This window comes from Rana temporaria, chromosome 1, assembly GCF_905171775.1.
Source record: "Rana temporaria chromosome 1, aRanTem1.1, whole genome shotgun sequence".
Classification (NCBI taxonomy): Eukaryota; Metazoa; Chordata; class Amphibia; order Anura; family Ranidae; genus Rana; species Rana temporaria.
The window spans coordinates 148,176,094-148,187,031 of NC_053489.1; the positions used below are offsets into that span (position 1 = coordinate 148,176,094).

Genomic DNA, 10,938 nt, shown 5'->3' on the forward strand with positions numbered 1-10,938 from the left:
TGGAGGATGCGTGTATCTATAACAAAGAAATACAGTACCGTTGGTAACATAAAAACCGAGAACAATCAAGGAGCATCGTGGAAGACAGGGAGGCATAACCAGACAAAACGCAATAAAGGAAAGTGCCTGTGTCAGTTTCATCATTGTAACTCAAATTGTTATTATGACATTGTTTTTATATTAACTTATTTTTAAATTTGTCTACATCTTTGACTTCTTATATCATGTTTAATATAATTTGTTGCCCTTAAAATCCCAACCCTTTCGGGGGGACCCCTTTTTTCTATATATTCATATATGGGATGGTGGCAACATTATATTATTGGTGAAACATTCCTCTAAATTATTGGGTATTTTACCAATTGCAAGACATCCCTGAAGAACCCAGAATGCACCATGGTTAAAGACTGCCCCTAAACCATTCAGAAAATGTCATTAGGTGCTACTTCTCCGGACTTGCTCCTGTAGCCAGATTTCTATGCTTATATATACAATATCAATGCAGAAAGACCTTAATTTGAAATGGTGTTTTAAGGAGACTTTAGGAAATACCTTGTAAAATCTAGATTTACTACAACCACAAGCCTTCCTTTATCCAAATTACAGCTCACCTCATATTAAAAGGTTGGTCTGGCAAGAACGGTCAGTCCGTTCTCCAGTCTCCTCAACTGCTGCTCAAGTGATCCCTTGAGATGGCTCCTATTTTGTGGCTTCTGCCTCCACTGTCCACATTATGCAAATTCCTTCACTAAGCCACTCCCCTCCTCGTGGAATGGTAAAGGGTTGGTTTGGCAAGAACAGTCTTTCATAAATCCATGCTGGTTACTATGGATGATACAATTTCATTGGCAAATAGATACAATAAATGGGGCACAGAAAATAAATACACAAGTTTTGTATCTTGTTTCCAGAAACTGATTTTATTTTATAGGTTTAATTTTCTAATTTTATATTGCTCATAAGAGCAGTTTATGATGGCCTTTTTATTTGTAAAATTATCTGTTTCAAAATTTTAAAGGTTTTTCTTTGATTCACTTTTATAGAAATGTCTGTATGTGGGATACCCTGGTAGCACCTGCCAACAGTTTAGTTCATGGTAAGTTAGTTTACTATTTCTGTTAACATCTATAAATACACATATCTGGGAGTCTGATTTCAAGAATATCATTTTATGCATAGCTTGTCTTTTCACATTTTAAAATACTGTACATCCAACATATGAATAAGAATAACTTCTCTTCTTTTTTGAGGTGTATATAATGTCTGACACCAGATCATTTTGGCTAAATCCTTTTTGTTATAATGAATTTTGAATGGCTGTTAAGATTTCATTGTGTTGTAGATTATCCCGAGACCTGACTTAAAAACACATAAATATTCATTATTTTTTTGGCTCACGTTTCCTGATCTTCACACTTTTATACCTGTTTACCTATAACCTGGTTTATGCAAAGCATTACATAATAAAGCACTCAAACAAAACCAGACACACTTGGGCTCTTGCAGGAAATTTCAATATTTTAATATTTTTTTACAATTGTGCAGGCTTACCTTTTAGCTTTCTTTGTCTAAGGCTGATAATGTGGCTTTGTGCAGGATGTTCTTGTAGAAATGTGTGCCTCTGCTTCCCCGCCACAAAGACTTCACTGAGGATGTTGCATTTTTGAAGTCAGATGCTCCATATATCCACAAAAGGGCATGACACCATCAGCAGGCTTTGTGATGACTGTAGCAGTTGGACAGGGCTGCAAATTCTTGTAGAAATGTTGTCACTGGAGTCCTTGACAGATAAAAAGAAGCTAATATGTCATTCAAATTGTCAGTAACCCAGCAATACTAACATTTTGATTATATGTGGAGTTAGCCTAAATGAATGTTAGTTTAGTTGTACTATTGAGTAGAGCTACACGATTAATCGTTAAAAAAATTGTGATCTTGATTTAACCCCCTCACGATCTTAATACAGAATTTCCACGATTCATGTTAAACAAGTGCAGAGCCGTTCTTGGCTCAAAGTTATCAAAAAAAAAAAAACAGCCAGCAAATGTTTATCGACAGTGCTGAAATAAAGAGAAACCATGCATCACATGGTTCTTTTAGATCAGGGATCCTCAAACTACGGCCCTCCAGCTGTCGCGGAACTACACATCCCATGAGGCATTGTAAAACTCTGACATGACTTGGCATGATGGGAATTGGTTCCTGTACAACTGGAGGGCCATAGTTTGAAGACCCATGTTTTAGATCAAAGGGATGAACTTAGGTCTACAAATGAGAGCAGTTTTACCACTTAAAGGCTAAACCTTTTTTGACACTTTTTGCTTACAATTTCAAACATTATAGAAATTTTTTTTTTAGCAGAGACCCTAGAGAATAAAATGGCGGTGGTTGCAATATTTTATTTCACACTGTATTTGTGCAGCAGTCTTTTAAAAAGCATTTTTTAAAGAAAAAAATACACAATGAATAAAAAAAAAAAAACGTACAGTTAGCCCAATATTTTTTGTATATTGTGAAAGATGTTATGCTGACAATCGTGATCTTTTTTTGAAGCAAAAGAACTGTGCTTCTCCTTTTATCCAGAATTGTACAGTTCTAGTATTGAGCTACAACTAGTAAATGATGCAGGATGAGAACCCTGTATCAGTTCAACCCTACAGGGTGCCAAAATGATATACGTTTTATTATATTCATGTTTTATATGAAAATAAATTGTACGTAGACAGCACACAGCCATTGGTATTATATTTCCCATATATAGTTGCAGCAGTATAGGTACTGTTAAACTGGTATTTTAAGTGGGACAGTGGGGAGCATCCCCATTTCTTTGGGTACTTCTCAGTTGAAAAAAACATTCATCATCTTTTTCATCTTGATTTGCAGCCTTTACTTGCCATGACAGTGGAGCAACTGTGGTTGCTTATGCACCAAAAAATCAGCTGCTAATATCTGGAGGCAGGAAAGGATTCACATGTTTGTTTGACTTGCGTCAGAGACAACAGAGGCATGTTTTCCAGAGCCATGATTCTGCCGTGAAGGCCATTGCTATAGACCCAACAGAAGAATATTTCATTACAGGATCTGCAGAAGGAAACATTAAGGTAAGTGTCGGTTTCTTTAAGGTTTTTAATATCTACAAAATCTTTCTTGATCCTAAAGAAGTACCAGGCATCACTCACATTTTTCTGTTGAGGCCAAAAGCATAAAAATGTAATTTGCCCATAACAAAATACAATTTTCTCCTTGTCTTTCAGCAACCATTCCATTTTTTTATTTATTTATTTACCTTTGCACTCCAAAAATTACACTGTGCCAATTGGTTGCTATGGACTTTCTAATGTAAGCCCACTCATGTCCAAAGGGTTTTTTCTGTAGTATCAAAACTTATAATTGCACCAAGAATATAAATGATGTGGCGCTTAACCATATCACAGCAATAAAACAATAAAAACAAATTACAAATTGGATGTGGGCAAATATTTGACTATGTATGGTACCACTATTGGAGTTACATTTTTACATTATTGGAGTTACATTTGAGCGCTATTGATTTGATTTAGAGGTCTAAGTATCAGGTGAGCATATAAATGCGAAGGGCACTGAGGAGTGGGTTTTTGCACGTTGGACGAAAAATTGTGTTGAGCACAAGAAATCTGAAGGAAGAGGATTTAGGTGGTGGAATTTTGTATATTCACAATGGTTTATTATATGAGACATATTTGAATATTTAAGACTAACTGACTGGATAAAAAGTTTTTTTTTTTTTTTTTAAAGAGTCTCTGTTTTTTCTTGACAAGTTTAAAGAGACTACTTTCTCAATTTGTTGGCTTTACTAACTAATGGACCAATTTTATGGTATTTATTGTTTTATTGATGTGATATGGTTAAGCACTGTACAATTTGTATTCTTGGTGATATTTTAGCTGTGAGTGAAAGGTAGAGTGTGCGATCGTGCTGACACATATTTTGATTATTTAAAAACGAAATATCCCCACTCTACCTCAAAATGACCTCCAACACCAACAAAATGCTGCTAAACACCCCTGTGTAATCGCCAACACAAAAATACAAAAAAGTAATTGGTACAGCACTTTTTAAAACCCCAAATGCAAAAAGATAGTGCATAATAAAATAAATGAATAACAAAAAACATACAGGCCCGGATTCAGAAAAGATATACGACGGCGTATCTCCTGATACGCCGTCGTATCTGAGTGTGGTCGGTCGTATCTATCCGCCTGATTCAGAGAATCAGTTACGCATAGATATCCCTAAGATCCGACAGGTGTAAGTGTCTTACACCGTCGTATCTTAGGCTGCAATTTCAGGCTGGCCGCTAGGTGTCGCTTCCGTATTTTTATGCGAGGAACATGCAAATTAGTATTTACGCCGATTCAGGAACAACCGCCCGGGGTTTTTTTTACGTCGTTTGCATTCGGCTTTTTCCGGCGTATAGTTACCCCTGCTATATGAGGCGTAGCTAATGTTAAGTATGGCCGTCGTTCCCGCGCCGAGTTTTGAATTTTTTACGTCGTTTGCGTAAGTCGTTAGCGAATAGGGCTGGACGGAATTTACATTCACATCAAAAGCATGACGATTTACCGATGTCATTTGGAGCATGTGCACTGGGATACGTCCACGGACGGCGCATGCGCCGTTCGTTAAAAGCGTCAAAAACGTGCGGTCACTACTATTTTACATAGTACACGCCCCCAACCAGCCTATTTTGAATTAGGCGGGCTTACGCCGGCCCAGTTACACTGCGTCGCCGTAAGTTCTATGTGAATACACAACTTACGGCGGCGTAGTGTATCTGAGATACGCTACGCCCGCCTAAAGATAGGCAAAGCTATCTGAATCCGGGCCACAGTGTGTATAGAAAAGAATCATACTTTGTTGTTTTGCAGCCTGAAATGAAGACAAACTGATTTTTTTTTGTGTGTGGCTATATCTGAATGATGCCTGCAGCTACAGGCATCATTCAGATATTGCCTTTTTTTAGCCGACAATTCCCTACACCGTAAGAATGATCATAGCGACTGTTATGCCGCTTGATCATTTTTACGGGTGGCGAGAGGGGACGTCCGCCGCCCTCCCGTACTTCTACTGACTTAGCTGAGGGATCGGCGAGTCGGAGAACAGATCCACCGGCCCCGGTTCTTGACCATAGAGATTTCCAGGGGACCAGATTGTCGCCGGAGTCTCTATGATCGTCGGAGGTGGGCGCAATGTTATGACATCACAAGCCCAGCCTCTGCAATCTGTAAAGAGGTCCGATCATGTCATATTCCTATTACAAGGGATGTTTACATTCCTTGTAATAGGAATCAAAGTGTTTAAAAAAAATACTTTAAAAGTGTCAAAAAAATTTAAGTAAAATTAACAATACATTTTTTTTCTTTTAAAGTGCCTCTGTCCCCGTGTGTTTGCACGCCGAAGCAAACGCATACGCAAGTCCCGCCCAACTAATAAAAACTGTGTTCAAACCACACATGTGTGGTGTCGCAGCGAACGTTAGAGCGAGAGCAATCATTTTAGCCCTAGACCTCCTCTGTAACTCAAAACATGTAACCAGTACAAAATTTTAAAACGTCGCCTATGGGGATTTTTAAGTACCGAAGTTTGGCGCCATTCCACGAGCGTGTGCAATTTTGAAGCGTGACATGTTGGCTATCTATTTACTCAGTGTAACTTCATCTTTCACATCACTGTTTGTTTTTTTGTTTTTTTTAAGCATGAAAGTTTTTTTCCCTCAAAAAAACACTTTTGAAAAATTGCTGCACAAATACCGTGCGAGATAAAGTTACAATGATCGCCATTGTATTCTCTAGGGTCTCTGCAAAAAAAACATATAGAATGTTTGGGGTTTCTGTGTAATTTTCTAGCAAAAACATTATGATTTTTACATGTAGGAGCGAAGTGTCAGAATTGGCCTGGTTGGCAAGTAGTTAATCTCCCAAAGATCCCCTAAATTCTAGTACAACCATCTGGCTTTTTAAGTCACTTACATGTGTGGCACTCTTTTGAGTGCAATTACTGTTGCATGATTCACTCCACCTCTGCTACTGTGTTGGTGCACTGTGCTCCCTTTGAATGGTTCCCATCACACATCCAGAATACACCTGAATTGCAATATGCCACTGCACACCACAATGCATAATGTGCATTGCGGTGTGCTGTGCTGCAAAACAATGTAGCAGGACCTAAATTATTTAAGGTGCATTACAAGCCCATTCATTTGTAATGAGCTGGCTAATGTAGCAAGCTGCAATATATCTCAACACACCTGAACACAAACCCTCCATTGTGACCAGGCTTAAAGGTTCAGAGCACTGTTAAAGCGATTGTAACCCCCCAAAAGAAAAAAAATCTTCTGTTTCTTTAAAGCATGATAAATACCACAGTACTTCTGCAGTGTCATTTGTCAAATTCTATGTTGTAAAATATCTGGTTGATCCTGCATGTTCCTGTATCCCCCTCTGTGTACCGACCATGGTAATCATTGCTGCTGATCCATGATACCGTGGTCAGTTTATGTGCCTCTGTGCTCAGTCTCTCCTCCTTTCTCTCCTTATTGCCTATCATTTATTTGTGTAAGATCCAATCTCCTACCCACCCCTTCCCTCTACTCCTGCCACTATTCCCTGTGGCTGTAAGGCATGTTGTATGAATATATAAAGTACTGTCAGTTTTTCTAAAATGTATAATACTAAATACCTTCTTGCACAGGACCTCAATGCGGTCACATGATCTCCCTCTACTGGCGTGCTGACGTCAGAAGGGAATCTCAGCCTCTCCCGCTGGTCTCGGATCGGGGAAGGCGATCAGAGGGAGGTCACGTGACAGCAGAGTGGAATTGTACAAAAAGGTATTTAGGATTTTATTTTTGGAATAACTGACAAACAGTACGTTATATCATTCAACAGACAGGATTCCAGTTATTTGTAAATCTGACTTTACAACCACTTTAAATCCATTATTACAACGTTGAAGTCATTATGACATGGCTAACTTGAGCAGGCCTTTCACAAAATCTAAGAGAGATGCCCTTCTAGGTGAGGAGGGTGTTGGTGAGAAAAGCAGTTAGGAGGCCAGTGATAACTCTGAGGCCCCGTACACACGACCGAGGAACTCGACGTGCCAAACACATCGAGTTCCTCGTCGAGTTCAGTGTGGAAGCCGCCGAGGAGCTCGGCGGGCCGACTTTCCTCATTGAACAACGCGGAAATAGAGAACATGTTCTCTTTTCGGCCCGACGGGTTCCTCGCTGAAAAGTGTACACACGACCGAGTTTCTCGCCAGAATCCAGCTCCGACCGAGTTTCTGGCTGAATTCTGCCGAGAAACTCTGTCGTGTGTACGGGGCCTAAGACAACTATAACCCAACTTTATCACAAATCCTGAATTTATAAAAGAGTGAAAATAAATTCAACTTTAACAGTGAGTTTGCCATAAAGGTATTTGAAAATGGTAAACCTGTAAAAACAACACTCTGGACTCACTTTTTAAACTCATCGTAAAATGCTATGCTGACACTGCCCATCACCCGAGAACAGAATCCCATATTGGTAGCATCATGTTATAAGGGTGCTTTCTATTGGCATGTAGAAAACTAGTCAAGTTTGAGGGCAAGATAAATAGACACAAATGGAGGCCAATTTTAGAGGCCTTTAGGCTGCCATTTTTGACCATCTTCTAAAAACGCTTTGTGTCTATATAAAATGTTATGTATGTTGTGTAAATCGCATGTTAAAAAATCCTTTTAAATGCTTTTCATTTTCATGTTTTAACACTATAAATGTGAAAAACTACAAGGAGAGGTGAATATTTTTGTAAACTTTACCTAGTAAAAAAAACTTTTGTAAACTTACCTAGTAAAAAAAAAACATAAATACAATGTGATAATTGTAACACGTTTGAAAATAATGTAGCTTACTTTAAATCAAAATAAGTGCACCCTTCTAATTTTTGCAGCCAGACACTGCCTCCCCACAGGCTTAGTTGGATTTTACTGACTTGTGATAGTAACTTTTGAGTATAAGACTGTTGACATCACTCTAGCTTTTTGGCTAGAGCAAATATTTTACAGTGACATGGAGAATCATCCATTCTTTTCAAATTTGGGTTTTGGCTGGAAGTGTTTTCTAAACTATATTTTGTTTTCTTTGTAGGTCTGGAGCCTTTCAAATTTCACGTTGTTGCACACTTTTCTCAATGAGCATGCACGACAGTCCCTCTTCAGAAATATTGGAACAGGGGTGATGCAGATAGAGACTGGACCAGCCAACTACATCTTTTCATGTGGCGCTGATGGCACTGTCAAAATGAGAACATTACCAGATCGTTTTAGCACAGTAAACGACCCCCTAAGAAACCATGTCAAATTTTTTCTTTGAATAACCATCTTGTATTGTTTAACCCCTGTGAACATTTGAGTGGTTTTACAATGCTTTGTCCTGCACTAGCACTGAAAGTGGATTAAACTTTATGTATGAAAGTGAGAGGTGGCCGACGGGTGAATTGTGCAATGCTTTACAGATGTGCCACTAAGATGATGCTTTATGTAGTTTGTATTTATTTTTGTGATTTTTTTTTTTTTCTTTTGCCCTTGAAGCACTGATGCCTTAAATATGATTAACATGATCATTCATCTATTGAATGCTATGTTGCCTAAAATAGGAAAATTGATAAATATGTAAAATATGATATATACATATATTCCTACATACTTCTACCGCTGCTGTTTTCTTTATTTTTTATTTTTTTTCTAACTTTTTTCCCCCATTTTAAAATTTCTTGAAAAATCTGCACACTTGGAAAATATTTTATTGGTATGTGTATAAAATCTGAAATTTATGATTTAGTTCGCATAATGTTATATATACTTAAATGAAGATAAATTATATTTTAGAACAGTTTAAAGGTCATATAAAAGAGTAGATTTAGGTAAAGATTTACCTATGTTAGAGTGAGTTCTGGTATAAAAACAAATGGCTTTTTTTGCATATGGTCTTTGAAGCACTAAACTATGGTAAAGTAAAGCAGCTTTACAGGTTATACTTTCATATTGTGAAGTTTATAGACTTCAGATAAAGTTAATTTTTTTTGCCAAACTGTAGATTCAGTAATGATTATGACCAAATACTAAAAGCACAAGAAACCTAAACTTTTTATTGCCTCATTTGTTTGTTTTTTAATTTAACATGTATATTCCTTACTACACGTTAAATACTAAATTCAACGTTTGTCATCCTACTTCCTGATATGTTATAGCTAAAAGCTTAGATTGACCCTTGGAATCAATGGTTACTGGCTAATGTAAAATAAAATGCACATCAAAGGAATTTTATAGATTTTACCACTTTGTCTCTTGGAAATGTCCTCACACAGCAAGTGTTTTATGAGAGAGGAAATAGTAGGTAGCCACTGACTTTTGAGGCTTACGAATCTCTGCTGAGATAGAAATGTATTTGGATGGAAAACGAAGGCTGCATCAGAGTCTGTATGCAATTCTCCTTCCAACATGCTAAGGAAATTGGGTATTCTTTCACTTTTAGTGACTGTAGCTTCTACACTTTGTCTGTCCTTGAAATGTTTGTAGACCTGTTATGACGTGTCAGAGATCTTGTTTAATGCGGTTGGAAGTTGATTTCTACCCTTCTATTCCCCGGAATAGCAGCTGTACCTTGTTGGGGACCGTTCAGTCTGCAAGAATGGGAGAAAGTTGTTCTTCAGAGGAAATCTGTTACAGCACCATTCACACATACCACATGCCCAATAAGCTAACGTCCCTGCAAAGCTTTTTGTAAATAAGCTAAAAACAGCTTGTTGATGTATTTATTTTCATTAGCCAAGTATGGACATGACGTGTGTCATGACTTTAGCAATAACATATACTGTATATAGCTACAATAGGACGACTGATGTTGAAGATACATTTGAAGGCAAATGAATGCTAATAGGTGACTTTTATAACATTCTCAGGACTTGGGATTTTTTTTTTTTTTTTTTTTATTCCACTAAGGATGATTTTGTAAATTGTATTTTCATTGTTTGAAATACTTTGACAGCCACAAAATCCCGAATTTAAGTCTCTCTAAAGAGGTGCAATAACTTGAATAGCAGTTAATGTCTTACAGTAGAGGATAGCATTAAGTGTAGTTGTAACGCTACAAAACAACTGACCTTAACTGTGTTAACTGACTTTTAAGCCTACAAGTTTGAATATAGATTACCACAATTATTACTAAACAATGGGAACAATCATGTGTTTTTGTTTTCAGAGTTTCTAATGAACCATAAAAAATGATGTGATTTGTCATGTACTAAGTAAAACATATTTTCAATAAAAGTAGAGACCATACAGTTTGGCTTTGATGTTGCCTTTGGATTCTGATGTGACATTTTACCCGTAATCCCCAGTGCGTGACAAAAAATATTTTAGTGTGGAAAGTGTTGGAGCCTCTGTCAATTGTTTTTCCCTATCGGAGAGGTTTCCACTTGCTCTTTCGACAGGAAGTTACGAGTAGCCTTACCAACCAGGGCATAGACTTAAACCAAAAACAGATTTAGAACTTTTGGCCATGTTTTTATTGCGGTCTGTGCTTTTCTGTCCTGATGACAACTACTTCCCCCTCTTTACTGCCCTTGTATTACAGAGACAGCAATTGAGGGAAAACAACTTCCCAGTGGGGGGGGGGGGGGGGTGACAGGCTGAAATGACTATCAAAAAAATTATCTTCCATACACTATGGAAAAATATGGTGATGGAGGAAGTTAACCGCTTGCCACCCAAGCCAGTTCTGGCATTTCTCTCCTGCGTATAAAAATACTTTTTTTTTTTTTTTTTGCTAGAACATTACTTACAACCCCCAAACATTATACATATTTTTTCAGCAGAGACACTAGGGAATAAAAGGGCAGTCATAATTGTTTATGT

The 10,938-nt window shown here is 37.6% G+C and overlaps 1 protein-coding gene across 2 annotated transcripts in view; it reads left to right on the forward strand.

Moving 5' to 3' along the window:
* The window catches only part of DMXL1 (Dmx like 1), a 212,268-nt gene extending 201,904 nt beyond the window's left edge, over positions 1 to 10,364 (forward strand). For both annotated transcript variants that reach the window (XM_040343979.1, XM_040343987.1), the window contains 3 exons: positions 1,044 to 1,096; positions 2,884 to 3,101; positions 8,171 to 10,364. In XM_040343979.1, coding sequence (XP_040199913.1) covers positions 1,044 to 1,096; positions 2,884 to 3,101; positions 8,171 to 8,395 — 496 coding nt within the window. In that variant the 3' untranslated portion in view covers positions 8,396 to 10,364. The remainder of the gene's footprint in view (positions 1 to 1,043; positions 1,097 to 2,883; positions 3,102 to 8,170) is intronic.
* The last annotated feature ends 574 nt before the right edge of the window (positions 10,365 to 10,938 follow it).